This window comes from Protopterus annectens, chromosome 14.part0, assembly GCF_019279795.1.
Source record: "Protopterus annectens isolate FY-2018-M chromosome 14.part0, PAN1.0, whole genome shotgun sequence".
In the NCBI taxonomy this organism is placed as follows: Eukaryota; Metazoa; Chordata; order Ceratodontiformes; family Protopteridae; genus Protopterus; species Protopterus annectens.
This window is the reverse complement of record NC_056748.1, coordinates 783,957,706-783,977,767: the sequence shown is the minus strand read 5'-3', so window position 1 is coordinate 783,977,767 and position 20,062 is coordinate 783,957,706. Positions and strand designations below refer to the sequence as shown.

The 20,062-nt window shown below is 44.1% G+C and overlaps 1 protein-coding gene across 1 annotated transcript in view; it reads right to left on the bottom strand.

Moving 5' to 3' along the window:
* Nucleotides 1-1,063: 1,063 nt before the first annotated feature.
* Nucleotides 1,064-20,062, bottom strand: part of FBXL15 (F-box and leucine rich repeat protein 15) — a 192,226-nt gene continuing 173,227 nt past the window's right edge. The window contains exon 5 of the mRNA XM_044056532.1: nucleotides 1,064-1,539. Coding sequence (XP_043912467.1) covers nucleotides 1,350-1,539 — 190 coding nt within the window. The 3' untranslated portion in view covers nucleotides 1,064-1,349. The remainder of the gene's footprint in view (nucleotides 1,540-20,062) is intronic.

Sequence of the window (20,062 nt, the reverse complement as noted above, 5' to 3'; positions counted from 1 at the left end):
CTTAAAGGTGTGTCTCACCTCCTTACAAACAGTACTATGTAAAGTGTTACAAATATAAATTACTAATAAATTATAAATAAATACTATCAATATTTACAGACTTTCAAATGGTGTACCAACTGGTGTGCAGCAGCAATGCTACTCTGTAAAGTTTCTTAATTAGCTGTGTTTGTAGCAAGGTCCACTGATTTTAAGAACCAGCAGTACATTTTTTATAGAGGGGTAAAAACCTGAATATGGCCCAGATAATCAGGGTTCGATAAGCAGCTTTGTCAACTGATGGGGCAGCAGGAAAGGGATGGGCATGCCCATTCAGGGTGGGAGGGTGCTCGCAGATATGGTCGCTAAGAGTTCAAAGAGGGAGTTTCCCTCTAATACAATCAATAGGAGTTGGGCAGGAGACGAGGAAAGGGAGTGAACAGGGCACATCAAAAGAAAAAAGAAATGGACAGAGACACAGTCAATCCAAGCCACAAGGACACCCTTAGGATCCATAACTGGCTCCAGCAATACTGAAGTAAGTCTGGGGAGGGTAGGAGAATAGCTGGTAGACCTGGCAAGGACATGGGGCACTGGATTGTGAGCCAGTAAAAATGATGTCTGAGGGAACCAAGAAAAAGAATCAGCAATAAATTATTCCATCCCAAAAGGTTTCTACGTAGCTTAGCACTTAACAAGGATCTGCAGAGATAGAGAATTGTTGTTCTGCTTTCTGTGAGTGCTGTATGGTCATGAGCTCCCCTACACTAAATTGTGGATTACTTTTTTTTTGGTGTGGAAGTCTGCGAGTCAGTTGCATTTGTAAGCACTGTAACACTGACATCTCTTGGCAACAGTATTCTTGACAAGTCTGTCGGACATTAAAGGCTCAGGTCACTCATTATTAGACAGCAAGTGGGGGGGGCATGAAAATGTGTCTCAGAAGGTTCATACATATAGTCTTCTCCCATTTCTCTGCAAAAAAACTGTTGAAATAACAAACGCTTTAACTTGTAGCATGCAATCAAGAAACAGAAAAAAAAATCTGCATTGTTTGACAGTATTAACCACAGCTACTGTTGAGTTTAGCTTTCTAAGGGGGCTTTAATGACTGACCAATACTTGAAGGTTTCTTCTCTTCAAATCAAACCGTAAACTACCAAAATCATAATTAAGCCACTACCACATATTTTACCACTGGTGTCTATATTGTGCAGATGTGTCCTTAATATATTCCCTAATTTTCTCCGTTGTTCTCAATGGCAATGTTATTCAGTAATCTACACAAAGTGATGAAGAAAATTTAATTTTAGCACCATTTTAGGCATCTTTTAGTCTGCCAATCAGTGCTACTCTTATTTATGTAGTTCTTAAATCTGAAGATTAATAAGTGGTGCAAAACCAACGACATCTTGTAGTAAAACGAGTGCTCTCTGGAGTGGTGGGGCCACATCAATTTCTACATCTCTCTTTCGAAGGATACCTAAACTTGACTCTGTGACGTTATGGCAGTGGTTCACCTTGAGGGACTGTATTTTAGTGCAGTACTCTGCTACTGTCCTAAACAAATGAAAAAATAAATATTACCAATAAAAAAAGAAACATTTAAAATATAACAGTGGAGCTTTACTATCTATCAAATGTCATCTTGTACCACAGCCCGCCCACTACTGCACCATTTTACTTTGGTGCTAAAGTGCCATTCATGTGCATTTATTATAACATTTCTAATAGAAGTTGAAACATTACCAAAACATTCAGTGTAAAACCAGAAATCATCAACAGTTAAGAACAAAAACAGCAATAAAGCAAAGATGCAATACTGTTAACTCAGGAAATTGCTTCAAATCTCCACTTCTCCACTGTAACTCACTCTTTCTGACGTAAAGTCGCTTTTAGTGAGAAAGCTGTAGAAGCTGTGAGAAAAAAAAACATATGAACAGGAATCATTTTAATGCTGTTAATTTACAGTAGGGGACTTAGAGCTTCCATGGCAACAATTTCAGAGAGAGAAACCATGAGTGATGCAATGGAAAAAGGGAAAATTAAACAAATAGACTACGAACTACTCTCTTTTTTTCAATCATCATTGCTGTCAAATCTCTAGTTCTAGTCTCTGTGTCTGGTGGCATCATGAAAAACATTTTGTTATATGTATTTATTAATGCAGAACTCTGTAATAAATGAATTACAAACACATCAATCAGAATGCAGTGAGCCCTTGACCTTCAGAGGTGATCACATACTTGGTTAAAGTAAAAATTAAAAGCATCATGATCTGCACAAAACATTACAATGCAACCTGCTGACGAGGTAGGCAGCATTGTTGCTGCAGCATCCTGGCCCAAAGTTAAAAATGGTTTAGCTATGTTCTATCAACTCACCCTAGAATAAGTCATACCTCATTAAGTTTGTAGGTCAACATGAACAACTCAATCAACATAACTACAGCCCTAGCTTGTATATTTACATTTCATGGTTTAAGTGAAAACACACACACACACACACACACACACACACACACACTCTGCAGTGCACTGCCAGCTTGCTCCATACAAGTGGATGTCACTTTCAAAATACATGATCAAACAAAATCACAGAAAAGCCAAATCAAGAAAATTACTCTTACTGTAATGTTAAGTACGCAAAAAAAAAAAAAAAAATGTGACTAACAGTTATGGTCATTAGACTCCTCTTATACAGGTATGGCTTCTGAGAATTGGTTGTATTAATTCTTTCTAAAGGATCAGGTCCAATAGGGAAAGACTGGGGGACCAAACAGGCATACTGACATCATTCTTCTAAGCTAGCTAGTAGGAAAAAAGACCACTGCCAACCTTGGTAGTTCTTAGGGAGCTCTGCTTCTTCAGCAGCATTGCTTTGCTCTCCTTTCTTTATTGTTTTATGTTTAAAACTATATTCTAAACACAGAGGATTTTGAGTAGGTCTGTGATCAAAACCAACTTATGTGTTTGAGGCATGGATATCAAGAAATTCAATTTAGGAGTGGAAACATATCCATGTCATCCATGAAATGCTCTATCCATGTAGAGATCTATGGCAAGATAAGATTGTATATCTGATAAGATACCAAAGATGGTGAAAGGACATTGGCAGCTTTTACAAGGGGATGACTTTTTCATTAAGAATTTAAGAGGGGTGCAATTACTTTCATATTGTTGGAGGAGAGACCTGGAGGACATCCTGGTTCATACTCATTTTGTGAGACCAAAAGAAAAAGAAGGTATGTACTTACCATAACGTTCCATGTGAGTTGTTGTTCTCGCCTTCATTCTTACTGATGGGTTCAGAGCCGAGTCGGCCTATTTGCAAAGCTTGAGGTCTCCAACAGCTCAAGGCTGAAACCCTATCCCATAGTGCACCTCCACCTTCCCCAGATCTTGTTTGCTGCCAACTAGTGCTAATATCTATACCAGATATCAAAGGAAATCACCTACACAACTTGTGAGAGGAAACTCCTCAGAAGAACCAAAACCAAACATAGAGCCCCTCTTGAACTTCCAGATACTGGAAGGGGGTAGGTGGGGGTTTGTAAGAATGAAGGCGAGAAGAACAACTCACATGGAACGTTAAGGTAAGTACATAACTTCTTTATGTGAAGTTGTTCAATCTCACCTTCATTCTTACTGATGGGTAGCATCCCCAGCACCACATTCTTGGGCAGCTCATGGGAGTACCTGTCTAAGGACAGCAGAACCAAATGAAGCCCTGTCCCTATAGAGGCCTTGTCTACTTTGTAGTGAGTTATGAAGGTATGTGGCCTAGACCATGTGACAGCTGCACAAATAGAATCAATGGGTAGTCTGGCCAAAAAGGCTATGGAAGTCTAAACTGCTCTGGTAGAATGACCTTGACCTTATTCTCTAAGGGAATGTCTGCAGTGTGCTTTATGACGGAAATGCAATCAGACAGCCATTTAGATAAGGTAGATTTAGATAGTGCTGCACCTTTCTTGGAATCTGCTCAGATCTCCTATGGTCTTTTGTCCTGTCTAAATAGAAACAAAGCTGTCTATGGACATCAAGCTTGTGAAGCATATATTCCAAATGATTAGTGTGATTGGGAAAGAAAACAGGTTAATTCAATTGCTTGATTAAGGGTGTATTCTGAACAAACTTTGGGTAAGAAGGAAGGGTTTGTCCTGAGAGAAACCCTATCTTTGTGGAATATCAAATATGGGTGCTTAACTGAAAGGGCTTGCAACTCTGAAATTCTGCGCATGGATGTAATGGCCACCAAAAAATGATCTTCCATGAAAGGAATTTCAGCTCACAGGAAGAAGCAGGTTCAAAGGGTGGAAGAATAATCTTGGATAGGACCAAATTCAGATTCCATGGAGTGGTGGGTGATCTAACTGTGGTCTTAGATGCGTCGTACCCTTCAGAAAAGCTTTTGCCAATGTGTGAGACATAATACCATTTCCTGATTCACCTATATGGAAATTGAATATAGCAGCCAGTTGCACACGAATGGTTGCTGCTGCAGCTCCTTCATTAAAGAGTTTGGTCAGAAACTCTAAGATATTCGATATAGAGGCCAGAAAGGGATCAATGTTGTTCTGCTGAGCCCAGATTGAAAACCTCTTCCACTTACTGAGGTATAGTTTCCTGGTTGAAGATTTATTTGAGGACAAAAGTATATGTTGAGTTTCTGCTGATAAATTTTGGAACCTGGCTATTCTGGGAATTGGAGCAGCCAAGCTGTCAGTCTGATGGACTGAAGTGAAGGGTGAAGAGCTCCTGACAAGTGGGTCAGAAGATCCAGCACTGGGTCCAGGATCCAAGGTTCTTCTACTAGATGAGGCTTCAGAAAGGAGAACCAGATTTGACAAGGCCAATATGGGGCTATTAAGATAAGTGTCCTGCCCAGAAAAATGTCTTTCTGCAAAACTTTGGGAATCAGGGAGAAAGGAGTCCTGGGGGCCAATCGTGTATGACTGCGTCCCTCGGGGACTGTCCCTGTTGAGGGATTAAGGCAAAGTAGTTGCTGCATTTGGTGTTTGTGGGGGTCGCAAAGAGGTCACAGCAAGGCTGGCCCCATCTGCAGAAAATCATTTCCGCTACTTCGTGCTTGAGGGATCACTCATGAGGCAACAGAATTGCCCTGCTGAGCTTGTCCGCTATCACATTGGATTTTCCTGGGATTTGCTTTGCTATCAGAAAGCGCTGGGTGGACTCAGCCCATTACCATACTCTTAGAGCCTCTCGACACAGGGGATAAGATCTGGTTCTACCCTGTTTGTTTATGTACCAGACTATGGACATGTTGTCTGAATGGATTGCAATTGTGCCCAGAAGAAGAGAGTTCTGAAAGAAATGCAATGCTAAGAGAACCGCTCTCATCTCTAGGATGTTTATATGCAACTGAGCCTCGTGTGCCTGCAATGTACCTTGGGCTGTCCATCCCTGAAAATGCCCCCCCCCCCACTTGATCAGGGAGGCATCCGTGGTCACCGTTGCAACTGGAACCGGAAGGACAAAGGGACGTCCCATGGTCACAGATTCAGACGTCAGCCACCACTGAAGATCCTTCTTGCAAGAGTTTGGTTATCAGAACTGGGTGATTCACTGATAAGTCCTGAAAAGTCCATTGAGTGAATAGCAGCCACTGAAGAATGCGCATGTGTGATCTCATCAGAGGTATTGCAATGATAGTTGCTGCCATGGTGCCCAGCAGCCTGAGAATCTGCGATGCTGGTGTTTTGTGTTTTGAAAGAAAATCTAAAATTTGATGCAGTAGGGTAATCATCAAATTTTACATTTAGATGACAGAGATCACCTGCGATTCAGGCTGGGAGCCAGTCATTACCAGTTTCATGCCCTGCCCTTTGGTCTCTTATTCAGGCGAGGGACATTACCTTAGATCTCTGCTCTCAATTGGGCATCACAATAAACTCTGAAAAGTCTGCTTTATTGCCGTCGCAGCATACAGTATTTATAGGAGCAGACTTGGACACAGTCAACAAGTCCTTAAGCCTTAATGTCCCTCGCCTGAATAAGCTGATGCCTGGTGGGTGTGGTGAGGAGCCAGTCATCCAAATATGGAAACACCTGAATTCCTTGATGTTTCAAGTGAGCCATGACCACTGCCATAAATTTGAACACTCTGGGGCTGTAGTGAGACCAAAGGGCAGGGCACGAAACTGGCAATGACTGGCTCCCAGCCTGAAGCGCAGGTGATCTCTGGATGACCTGGCCATTCTGATATGGTAGTACGCATCCTGAAAATCTATTGAGCACATTCAATTGTCCTTCCCTAGGAACAGGAGTATTGACTGAAGCGTGACCATCCAGAACTTTGTCTTTTCTAAATACTTGCTGAGTCTGCTGAGGTCCAAAATTGGTCTCCAGTCCCCTGTTTTCTGTGGCACTAAAATGAATCTTGAGTAAGTTCCGGATCCTTGCTGGTCTGTTGGGACTGGTTGGATGACACTTTTTTCTAACAGTTTTTGAACCTTTAGTGTTGCTGTATCCCGAAGACTGGGTGTAGCATCCGGGATTCCTTTTTTTGGTTTGGGGTGGGTATGAAAGGGGATGAAATAGCCTCTGGATATGAGATTTTGTACCCATCTGTCTTTTGTAATTTTGAGCCAGGTGCCTAGGTACAAAGATAAACGTCCCCAGACTGCCTCCAGAGCAGGACAGTTGGGTCTCCTTTCAGGAGTGCTGATAGGGCTTCCCAGGGAACTGATCCCTGTCGCCCTGGTTCTGCGGACCTCCTCTGCCGCGTGGGCGTTGTCGTCCACCACTGCCCCTGGAGGAGGCTTCAACTCATGAATCCAAAAAGGCTCCTTGGGCTTTGTGGAACCACATTTTTCCTCCCCGTTGACCTTTAGGATAAGGTCTAGTAGGGGTGGAAAAATGGACTCTAGCAGATAGTCTTTCCATCTTGCTCACATCTGGTGATGGTCTCTTTAACTTTTGGTCTGAAAAAGGGAAGAACCATCAAATGGGGCATTCACAAAGGACGACTTGAAAGGTTCCGCAAAAGAACATAAGCGCATCCAGGAATGTCTCTGAAGAGCTATTCCTGTACCCGCTGCGCTACTCGTCCCATCGGCTGCATATTATACGAGGCGCATGGAAGAGTTAACGATAGAATTAAGGGTAGCAAGCTGTGACGTTACTTTGTCCGCCACTGTATCTGCTACTGCACCCTGAAGAGTATCTCCTAACTCTTTGAGATCTCTTTGAAGCCTTGTGAAGTGGGTAAGATAGTTCAAAGACCGAAGAGCAAAGGTCATAGAACTAAACATGCGCTTGCCATATCTGTCCATAAACCTAGATTCCCTATTAGGTGGATGGACAGATGTAGAGGTCTCCGACATCTCTTTCTTAGTGGCTGCCGCAACCACCATGGCATCGACAGGAAATGGTTTGGATAAAAAGGCTTTGTCATGGGGAGCTGAAATGAATTTGTTGGGCCTCCTAGGAACGGGCTCCATTGTATCTGGTGATTCCCACGCCCTTCGAGATAAAAGGTCCATCAACTCATCAAAGGGTAGAGAAACCCAAGAGGTGGAGGGTCGAGAGCCAAAAGCCTTCAGGAGCACCGATTCATCCTCAGTAGGGTTAATGGGCTGCCAGTCACCCCTCTGGTTAAGGATCTCTAGGATATCCGCAAAGGAGATATCCTCAGAGGGAGACTTAGGGGACCTTTCCGATTCCTCCAAATTGGTGTCGGATGTAATGGATTCCTCCGGGAAATCTAAATGTCTCCTCTTACATAACCTCTTCTGAGGCACCTCTTCAGTGGGAACTTCTGGGGAGGTCTTGGAAGAGCCGGGTTCCCCCATGGGGCTTCCTGAGGCTCCGGGTCCCTATGCTTACAGTGTGTCTGCAGTGACGGAGAAGATTCCGGTGCTTTACGGGAGGAGGTGGCCATCACAGAGGTTGTGACTGTCCGGGGGGACAAAATCCTCCTCATGGCATCGAAGGCACCATAGCTCCAATGCGAGGAAGCACCCGGGTCCGAGGACACCAATGACTCCTCATGCACCAGAAATGGAGGCTCTGAGCCAGAGGTGGGAGCCAAGCTCATCCTCACAGAGGCCCCAAGGGGAAGAGTCGGAACCGACGCATCGGTAGAGTGTCGGCTCCCAGAGTCTGCCGCCGGAGCAGTACACATCAGGGTTATTGGTGCCGACAGGTATGAAGTGGGTTTCGGAACCGACGGTTTCACAATCAACTGAACGGCTTCCTCCAGCTCCGATGTCTTGGCTCGAGTCGGAGGAGGAGCAGAAAGTATAGGAGGTGACTTTTTCTGTTCCAAAACTGCCCGAGTCGAAGCAGACAGAATTTTAGCCAGTTTTGGATTCTGTAGCAGTCTACGTACCACACGATCCACATCTGAATCTGAAAGTCTGGAAGCTCGAGAGGAAGCTACAGAAGGACCCAGTGAGCCCAGAATTGGAGATCTTAAGGTTGGAGATACTGATTCCAAGACTGGGGACCGGCTCCTACCAACTACATGTACAGATGGCGCCGATGACTGTGGAACTGAGACAGGAACCTTTCTGGAAACCTTCGGAAATGAAGAGCCCTTTGGATCTGAACCTGCAGTAGAAGAAGCAGAAGATGATGGTTTTGGTTTTCCTGGAGAAGCAGTAACCAAGTCTGACTGAAAGGCAGACTTGATCAGACCACATTCAACTAACTTTCTTTTCCGCTCTGCCAAAACCCTGGCACTGAATCCATGGCAAATAGAACAAACTTCTTGGAGATGAAACTCTCCCAAACAGTAAACACAGGTGGTGTGGCCATCCATGATAGATTTTTTTATTGCATTTAGGGCACTTTTTAAACCCTGACTTAGCTTTTTCAGACATTGCAGACCTTGCAGTTAATTCACTGTAAGATACAGAAATCCCAACAACAATTCAGGCAGAACTCTAACGATCAAAACTAAACAATAAAGTCTACACTCTAATTTTTAAATCTTGACTTAGCTGCAAAGAAAAAAACAAAATTAAGCCTAACCGGCTACAGTTATAACAACTAAGGAAAGCCTAACTTTGCTGTAGCTGCAAAAAACAAAATTAAGCCTAACCGGCTACAGTTATAAACTAAAGAAAGCCTAACTCGGCTGTATGGGATAAGGAAAAAACCTAAAGAAACACCAACAGCGCCTATCGCCAGAAATGAGAACACAAAGTTCTTTCTTTTCTCAACTACTTGGCACAAAAAACACAAGAGAAAGGTTAGCCTATCCTGGCTGAATACTTCTCAATACTAAATAAGAAAGAAACTAGTAAAAACTCCAAAAGGAATGCACTTATCTCCAAAAAATACGGCCTGAGGTGTAGAAGACGTACGATCTGTTGCAGAGGCAAACTAGACCTGGGGAAGGTGGAGGTGCACTATGGGATAGGGTTTCGACCTCGAGCTTTGCAAATAGGCTGACTCGGAGCCGATCCCCAGCAGTAAGAATGAAGGCGAGATTGAACAACTTCACACCACTGGGTTTCAGATGAATGACCATGGGAACAGTCCCATGCAGTAACTGCAACATTTGTATGTGCATAGTGAAAAGATCTAATAAAATTAACAGCAGCAAATATAACTTAGCTAGAAGTTACTCTTGCAATACTGACCAAGTAGTTTATAGTTTGAATTGTTCTTGTAGTCCTCTTTATACAAGGAGAAACTTAAGGCGAGAATTCTAGAACAATATGGAAAACATTAGAAATATTATGAAAAACAGTCCTAGGCATTATACATTTCTGGAAAAGCACAACAGTTTGATAGTTTCTTTAAAAGTATGGTTTTCAAGAGAATTACTTGTAATATAAGGAGTGGAAAACAGTTAAAAGATCTGTTATTATACATGTAAAGTCTGCTTATTCTGAAGTATGGCACTTTAACGCGAGTGGGTCTTAATCAGGAGTATAATTAGAAGTATTTTATCAATTAGTATTTTACTGATTTTTAATTGATAGTTTTCTTGTATTTCCTACTTTTTATTCAGGTGTTAAAATCTCTGGAAGGTTGATGCCAAGGCACCAGGAGGAATAAAGGTTCATGGCAAAACTTTTTGTCATATTATTATTGCCATTCAACTATCTCATGGGCACTGCTTGCTACTACATCAGCTCTCTCCTCGACAGGTTGCTGGTGCCCACAACATGATTCTGTCCCATCCCTTTGGTGACCACTATGGTCACTTCCTCCTCCCATACTGTATTATGTTAAAGCTCTGACAGTGATTTCACTACAATCTTGTCTCTCTCTATTCTCCCCTGCTAGGACTCGGTCTTTATATTGACCAATTTGCCAGTCACCAAAACCCTCTACTCTGCTACGTACTGACCCTCCTCTCCACAACTTTGATGTAACCACCCCTGCTACATGCTTCCATCACCCCATACCCTCAAAGACCTCGCCAATGTTCTGATCCTTTCACCCTCTGGCTCTCCCATGTCTGAATGCCCATTCTTATCCACTTTCTTCCTGCTGTTTTGTGGTGTTTATACCTGCCAAATCGCCAATGGTTCTATCTCCTTTTCATCACTATGTGCTATCTGTAGCCATTCTGTCACATTAGCGTCTTTCTCCTTCATTGTGTAGCTGCATCTCTTGCTTTTCTTCCTTCATATTATTCTGTGCCATCCACCTGCCTGTATTCCTCTGATGACCTTCCTTGTCTTCCAAACAACTACTTTTTCTCCCTACATATTCCCAAAGTCCTACTCCACCCTGTCTCACTGGATTGGCCTACCCATTATGATCTTTAGCTTTTCACCTTTCACCTTACCTTCCCCAGTCTCCTCCAGATCTTTTGTTGTCTGCCATTATACAGCTCCTAAAATCAAAAACCCTTCCTGTACACCAAGCACCTCACAAGTCGAATTTGGTGTAGCCTCCTGTGCCACTTCTTTCATGTTGTCCTATACCTAGCTACCTGTATCTCTGTCTGGCATGTGTGCGTGCATAATACAATACTAGAAAACTGTCTATATTGTAATGGATGTTTATGTGTAAAAATTCACCATTACAATGGTTTCCTAGTTGAAAGATGAAACTACTGATCGTAGGAAAGAACATGTACCTGGCTGTCTAGACACCATGCCAACTGCATGCAATGTGGGAGAACCTGTCTATGGTGTTTTCCTTTCCCACTGAATACTTAGACACATACACACACACACACACACACACACACATGCTGTTTTTTTATTACGTCCATATTTACACACACCTACTTTTTTGTAACTTGGCTACATCTTTTTGCTTCAAGTTTTACTGCTGACCTCCTAAGCAAGTTCATCACAAGTGATAAATTAAAGGATAATTAGGAGTACAGGATGGATATTTGTCACTTAATTTACTTAAGAACACTTAAGTCAGGGACTAGAAGTAAATGTGTTGTAACATGCATTTCTAATGAGATAAATTCATACACCATTCAGAAGAAGACAGTCAAGTTTTTTTTTGTGTGTTTTGCCTTAATTTAATCACATAAATTAAAAACACAAGACTGTATAAGTAGAGCAGCAGGAAGTAAGAAGTCATCAGAGTCTCCCCACACTGGCCATTCCCTGCTTTCTCATTTGAATGTCCAATGCCATGCCATAGAAAGCATGTCCAAAGAGGTCCCATCTCAGAAAGGGTATCTGGAGTATTATGCCTCATCTCATCCTGAAAGCTGGATGGTATGAGCTACACACTCCAATGCAAAGACATTCTTGAGCCTGTTACACCAGGCACAGCATCAGTGTGTTGAAAGTCACAACAGCTTTTGTGAAAGCCCAAGGCGAAAGCCATCAGAAGGATCTTTTCCTGAGATTCCTTGACCGGAGATAAAGGAAATGCTGCCAGCTGTTCTACAGCCTGATCTAACAGGAAGTACTGAAGTGGGACAGATTAGACAGCGTACAGATAAAAAATCCAAAGTGGCAAATGAGAAAATCCTCTTGCCTACCCTGTCCATACCTTTGCACTACACACTTTGTAGCAAAACTGTTGAAAAAGGCACAGGTGATACATTCTCAAATACTCCAATATACTTTCTACACTATAGATCACACAGGAGTCTCTTTCTCTAAATGCTTAGTAAGGACTTCATCATACTCATGTGGGGGCTCACAAAGGACCTCCACCTGCTCAGGAGCAGAAGGAAATGAATATTGATGCTTCTTGTCTACAGTTTCTATGGGAAGAATGACCTAAGGTACCTGTATATCAATGTGTGTAGCTTTATCTTTAGGAAGCTATCCAAGGGGTTTGCACAAGAGTATAAATACTTAGCACATGCAAGTCTGACTGACATTCTGTAGTAAGCTGTTGAGATAGAAGCATGTATGTCTGTAAGGTCTGTCTGTTAATCAGTTCATTTATACTTTTTCATGCTGCTATCCATCCTGATGTGTTTCTATGTATTAATGCATCTAAACAAAATACCCCGCCTGCCTGTCATCTATGTTAGAGAGGGACGAGCGACATGTCTAAAAGGGCATGATGTTAAAGGAAGCATGACTAAAATGACTTGTTGCCAGAAAGAGCTCCAGTTTCTTCCATTTGAGTCTGAGGGGCACTATAACTCCCAACCATACCGAATTACTCAGTTTTTACCGAGTTTTGGGGTCCAAATAATGGGGTGCCACGATTCCCGAGTGGCACCCATTCATTTCCGATTTTTTTAAAAAATTTTTCTTTTCACGCTTTTTGAGCTGACGTCATCATGTCGCAATGATGTCATCTCCATCAGCCTGTTGGAATTGAGCTCAAGGCCTCACATGCATGCATTTCCGGCTGGCAGAAATGAACGGAGTTGGATGGTGCTGCTGGTGGAATTATCTGTATTTCGAGCGATGGTGGAGTTATTGAGTTTTATCTGGTGGAGTTACCCAGAGCATTAGTTGCTGCGGAGTATTTGTCATCTGCTTGGGTTTGGGCTGTTTAAGGTATTTATCTGCTACCTGCTGCCACAGAGCTTTGCTTAATGGAGATATCTGCACAGAGTTGTGAGTTACTTAATGGAAAGAATAGAGGTGTGTGTGTGTGCATGCGAGTGTAAATGCCCCCAAGGAAATACACCTGGTGGCTAGAGGTACTCAGGCTCAAACCCTGTACCTTGGGTACAGGTAAAAAGAGCCTAAAGTCCCTAACCGCCACCATTTGTGAATTTATGCCTCATATTTTTGTTCTATTCCTCATTAAATCTGTGGTTTTCAGGATTTTTGTGGCAAATCACTGAAGGAATGAATTCACTAAATAATGACAGACATTTGAATATATTTTTCTTCTATTCCTCATTAAATAGGTTCATAGGTGCGTACTAAGCTAATGGCCCTGGAGCCTATATAAGCCTAGCCCCAAGAAGATTCCCTGGCATCATGCCACCCAAAGTTAGTTCCCAGTCCCCCTCTCAAGCAAGGCCACTGAAGTGATCCCTGGGGTGAACTTTGTATTGCCCATCCACTCATCAAGATTTCTCTTAAAGAGGGCCAGTGAAGTGCTCTGCTGGACATGAATGGGAAGTTTGTTCCAGAGTATGGGAAGTCCCTGGGTTGGGAACCTGTCCCCCCAGCATGTTCTGTTTATTGTGGTAATAAGGTTTAGTTCCCTGGAGCTTGTGGCATGGACGGATTGGGATTTCTTTAGGTGTAGCATATCTAGCAGCTCTGGGTCAGACATGGATTTATAGGTCAAGCAGAGATTGCCTCTAAGTAGGCGATAAGAGACAGAGTATAGCTGGGGTTTTTTGAGTCTGTCCGTATAGGGCATGTTTCTAAGGCCTAAGATCCTCTTAGTGAGGTATTTTTGTGGCCTTTCCAGTTGTTGTAGGTGTCTAGTGAGGTACATACCAAATGGGGCATTGTATTCTATAATGGGTCTAATGAGGGATGAGTAGAAAGGGATTATGACCTCTTTCTTCCTGAATGAGAAACCTTTTGTAATGAGATGTGCCACATAGAAGGACTTTGACTGCAGTGGCAATGTGGTTATCAAAGGTGAGGTTGCTGTCAACCTGTGTCCCCAGGTCTCTCATCCCACTTTCGGTGTTCAGTGGACTACCGCTTATCTGGTAGTTTATGGGCACTGAATTTTTCCCACAGGGAATGACAATGCACTTTTTGGCATTGAGCTTAAAACCATTGTTCTGGCACCAATCATTGGTGTCAGTGAGGCCTTTTTGTGCAATGTCTACATCAGTTGGTGAATCAATAATGGCTCCCAGTTTGCAATCATCTGCGAACTTGGTCAGACAGAGTCCCTTTGTGTTGGCTTGAAATTCAGAGAAGTAGATGCCAAACAGGAGAGGACCTAGGACCGATCCCTGTGGGACACCACTTGTAACTTGTCAGTAGTCAGATTTGGAGTCTGCTACTTTCACAGCATGGGTTCTATCAGTGAGCCAGTTGGCAACCCATCTTATGACACAGGGGTTTATGCCTAGGTCTGATGTTGTTAATCTTCTTTCCATTCATCACTGATAGGTTCGGTTCCAAGCCCCTTGGAACCGTCTTGGCCTAATACCAAGCTCACGTACACCAAAAACTCTCGAGCTAAGCTGATACCCACAATGTTTTCTCCCTGTTACCCCAGATCTCATTTGTCATGTAGCCATATAGCAGCATTTCACCGAGCTCTCAAGCTAAGTGATATTTTTTCTTGATATTTTTTTGTATTTTTGGATATTTATCCCTTATTTAGTCACTTTCTAAATCTTTTCCCTTCTACTTCACTCAGTTTACAGTTATTGTAACTTTCCTAACAAGCTCTACCCATTGGGTAATTCTTTTACCATAGTTGGTACACCCTCTCCTTACCCTTGTGGTATTGCTTAATACCATCGTTGGTATCTTCTTTCCATTTCTTGGCTTTCTTGGTGTTTTTCCTTATTTGATTTTCCAGTTAACTTGTGATTAGTGTGTGTGTGTGTGTGTGTGTGTGTGTGTGTGTGTGTGTGTGTGTGTGAGTGAGTGTGAGTGAGTGAGCGAGTGAGTGAGTGAGTGAGTGAGTGAGTGAGTGAGTGAGTGAGTGAGTGTGTGTGAGTGTGTGTGTGAGTGTGTGAGTGTGTGTGAGTGTGTGTGAGTGTGTGAGTGTGTGTGAGTGTGTGAGTGTGTGTGAGTGAGTGAGTGTGTGTGAGTGAGTGTGTGGAAATGTCTGATAAAAAAAAAGGACTTCGGGGTTTAAACACTGCACCTCTTGCAATGGAAAACTCCCAAACAGCAACTCTCACGATGAATGTGTTTAATGTCTGGGGGTTTCTCACCTCTCTGTTAAACCCCCTTGTCAAGTTTGCCAAAGTTTCAGTCAGCGGACGCTAAATGAAAGAATAAATTGATTTTGAAAGGCTTTCTCACTTCTGCTTTCTCAGAGGCCCTTTCTGTGTCTGAGGTCTCAACGCCTCCAATAAAGGACAAGAAACACCCCCATTCTGATCCCTCTTCACCGGCTGGTGATAGGAGTAAGACACATAAACAATAAAGCCCACAAAACATTCTCGGAGCATAGACTTGTAACTTTGGCTCTGACTACTACTGTTCTGAGCTCTGCTCCCATTACTACTACGACTCAAGCCATGGACATTACAGGATTCTAGACGTTGGCACCACCTTCGGCACCAACCCTGCCTTCCACTTCAGCTACGGCAACGACCTTGCTTTCGACTTCAGCTACTGCACCGACTTTGCCTTTGACTACATCGAAAATGGTTTAGACCCACGCAATTTATTTGTAACCGATGACATTGACTCCAAGTGCCTCTTCAGCACCGAGCCTTTTTACTACTCCACTGATTCCTTTGCTACCTGTCTCCAAATTAGAGACTACGGTGTCACTAGCTCAGAAACCACAGACCCAATACTCCCCTCCTTGGATCCGTTCCTGGGTCAAATGTACAGCCCTTTTTTGGATCGACCCGACTCCCCTTCAAGAGTGTCCACGAGGTCCACCAATAGTCTATCCAAACCTGATGTGGTGCAACTATTGGATCAGCTGTTGACGGCCAGAGGGATACCAAATATTCCTAAGACTCATCCCCCTCTGGGACTTGGGTCTTGCTCTCCCAGGACTCCAACGTATACTCCTCCTTCTGACCAGTCGGTTCCGATGCCCATTGATCCAACGTCGTTTGTGGAACCTCATTCCTCTGCGCTGACAGTGACTGTCACAGAGGCTTCGAGGCCACCACTTTGGTTTTCGGTTCCGACGGCACTGTCCCTTCCTCAGACTCATGGTTGGGGGGGGGGGTCCTCAGTCCAGGGCACGGTTCAGAGTGTTTTATCGGTTCAGCCCTCAGATCCAGGGATAATGTCTGCACCGATCCTGCTTGAGGCTCCATCCCTGGGAGCGGGGTGTGACCCCGGTTCCGAGGCTCTCCTTCTCGGTTCCGGGCTCCCACTCCTCTATGGGCGGGCCTGCTTTTCGGGTGATGGAGAGGGTGCTTGCGTTGGGAAGCGCTCCTCCAACATCAGAACTTCACCCTGACTCTATTGAGGCCATTCCCTGGAGACCTTATAAGGTTCTCCCCCAGAAGAGCATCCCCACTGGTCCAGAGGATTGCCAGTTGATGCTATGGTGGTGGCGGTGGCCACTACAAAGGATCTAGTGGAAGAAAGTTCTGCTGTTCACCCGCCCAACAGGGAGTCTCGGGCTGTGGACAGGTTAGGGAAGTGAGTTTTTGCTTCAGCGACCTTTGCTGCCAGGTCCCTGAACTACTTAGAACACTTCATGAGGCTCCAAAGAGATTTGATTACTGAACTTTCTGGATTCCTCGTGGGTCAAGTTTTTGACGAGGCATGGGACAAGGTTGCCTCTCAACTTGTCACCCTTGAATCTATTCCCAATTCATCCATGAGGCTGCTCTCCCATGCAACCAAAGGGGCAGCTACAGCTGCGGGTGCAGGCCTAGTCATGAGGCATCATGCCTGGATGCGCATCTGTGACCTCGTGGACTCCTTCAAGTCCTCCTTTTTGAACACCCCTATTGACCCATCTTACTTATTTGGTTCTAAAGTGAAGGACACACTGGCCAGTCGCGAGCAAGATGGAAAGACTCCGTCTGCTGCTGGCCTACGTTTTTCCAAGCCTCAACATTCTTTTTTTCAGGAACCAGAGGAGTGGGAAAATCTGGCACAAGAAATCACAAGGTCCTTCCCGTAACGCATGTTGCGAGGATTCCCCCAGAGGCAGAGAGGGTTCCAATGGTGGAAGACGCCCCTTTAGGGGCAGGGGGGTTCCCGAAATCAAGACTCCAGGGATTCCTTCTCTGGGCGGTCATATCAATGCTGCTGAAGCATTGCCCAATTGCTTTTCCTCAGAAAGTAGTCGGGGCTTGTTTTTCTGTGCACCAAACTGCCTGATGCTCTATTACAAATGATCGATGGGTGCAGAGAATAATCTCCAGAGGCTACTATATCCCTCAAACCTCCCATCCAAAACCTACAAAAAACCTTCCCGATATTCCACCCATTCAAAGGGAAGAAGCGGCTTCAGAAATAAGAAAGCTGTGTCAAAAAAGAATCATCCAACCAGTCCCTCCAGACCAATGCGGATCCGGGTTTTACTCAAGATTCTTTTTAGTGCCAAAAAAGACCGGGGACTGAAGACCCATTCTGGATCTCAGCCATTTAAACAAATTAGTTGTACAAACCAAATTCCGCATGGTCACTATTCAATCCATTCTCCCATTTTTAAGGGAGGCTGTTTGGATGTGCTCGATAGACCTCTGGGATGTGCATTACCACATCAAAATGGACAAATGCTCCAGGAGTCTCCTTTGCTTCCGGCTAGGAGCCAATCATTACTAGTTCCGAGCCCTGCCATTCGGTCTCTCAACGGCCCCTAGAGTGTTCACGAAATGCCTAGCAGTGGTGACAGCTCATCTAAGACTTCAGGATTCCAGGTGTTTCCATATTTAGATGATTGGCTCCTCTCCGCCCCCACCAAGCGTCTTCTGACTATGGCCCTCCATTACACCCTTTCACTAGCGAAGTCCCTAGGCATCACTGTACACTGGGAGAAATCCAACTTAGAACCTACCCAACAACTGTAATTTATAGGGGCAGTTTTCGATACCGATCCTGCCTGGTATCTCTGCCGACTCACAGGCTTCAGAGGTTAAGATGGCAAGTGCGTGTGATGCTCTGTCAAAAAAAGGTGTCAGCAAGGAACGTTCTCCAGACTCTGGAGTCCATGGTTGCAGCCATTCCAATAGTTCCTTTGGCAAGGTTACACATGAGACTGTTACAATGGCTCCTATTGTCCCAGTGGTTTGCAAATCATCATCACCTAAACTTGCACATGCTCATAACCAACTCTTGCAAGCAAGATCTCCTCTGGTGGATGAGGCCAGATGCAGAACTTTGGTGTCGTCCCTTTCAGACCCCTCAATCCAATGCCACTGTGACCACAGACACTTCCCTGATAGGGTGGGGGGCTATTTTCAGGGAAAGACAGTCCATGGCACGTGATCGAGCTTAGAGGCCAACCTACATATCAGTGTTCTGGAGTTAAGAGCAGTGCTATTAGCATTGCAGGCATTACATCCACTTCTTCCCCCTGGAGCTACTGCAGTTCAGTCAGACAATATGTCAGTAGTCTGGTACATCAACAAGCAAGGAGGAACCAAATCCTACCCCTTATGTCAAGAGGCCATGAGAATTTGGCACTGGGCGATAGCTTCCGACAGCCTTCTTATAGCAACGGATATCCCAGGGAGTTCCAATGTGATTGCAGACAGGTAGAGCAGATGCATTCTCCTTCCACACGAGTGGTCTCTACATCCCAAAGTGACGGCAGAAATTTTCAGCCAGTGGGGCCAGCCCTACTGCGACCTCTTCGCCTCCCCTTCGAACAACAAATGCAGCAGCTAGTTTGCCCTCTTTCCCCTAGAGAGAGAGTCCCCGAGAGACGTCACGATTGGCACACGGGTCTCCTCTATGCTTATCCCCCAATTCCCTGATACCTCTATTCTTAAAGAAAGCCATTTGGTTGAGATGTAAGGTGATCCTCATTGCCCCATTCTGGCCTCGTTAACTGTGGTTCCCCCTCCTCTGGCCTCATCTGTTACAGCCTCCATGGATCCTGGACACTTGTCCAGACTTAATTTCTCATCCCCAAGGGTTAACTCACCCAAATCTGTCCACTCTCAAGCTGACGGCTTGGTTTCTCCACTTCCATTAGTCGCCAGGCAGGAAGCCCTTTCCTCACCTGTTCACTAGATCATTCTGGCCTCCCATAAACCATCCACCAGAAAACTTTACAGAGATAAATTGAAAAGATTTTCTCTTTTGTCTAAAGAATGGATGCTAAATCCCTTATCAGCCCCGTCTCTATCATCCTTCAATACCTTTCTGAGTTCTTTGAAAACGGAGCATCAGCCTCTACCATACGAGTCCATTTAGCAGCAATTTCCAATTTTCATAATGGAGTACAGGGCATTCATTTATGTCTATTCGCCTGTGAAAAACCTTTCTCAAAGGAGTGTTTCACAGCAGACCTCCAATTAGGTGTCCCTTAGAGACGTGGGATCTCTCCCTAGTACTGCAGTCTCTCTCTCTCTCAACCCCCTTTTGAGCCTGCTGCAAAATGTGATGTCAAATTTCTCTCATGGAAATCTCTCTTTTTGGTAGCTGTCACTTCAGCTAGATGGATCTCAGATTTTATGCATCAAGAGATCGTACCTGATATTTCATAAAGACAGAGTATCTCTACAAACTAATCCATTCTTTCTCCACAAAGTGGTTTCTGATTTTTCTGTGAACCAATCCATCGAGCTCCCAGTGTTTTTCCTGAACTATTCCAATAAAGGAGAATACTGCCTACACTCCTTGGATGTGCATAGGCAACTACGTTTTTACCTAGACAGGACTAAATCTATATGCAAGACAGACCAACTTTTTATTTCCTTCTCTGGTCCAAGGATGGGATATGCTGTGTCAAAAGTCACTTTATCAAAGTGGCTCAGAGACTATTTCCTTTTCGTACTCATGTACAAATGAGCCTAGACCTCACAATATCAAAGCACATTCAACTAGAGCTATAGCAACCTCTGTAGCTTTTCACTCCAGAGCCTCTATGGACGACATTTGCGCAGCAGTCATTTGGGCTAAACC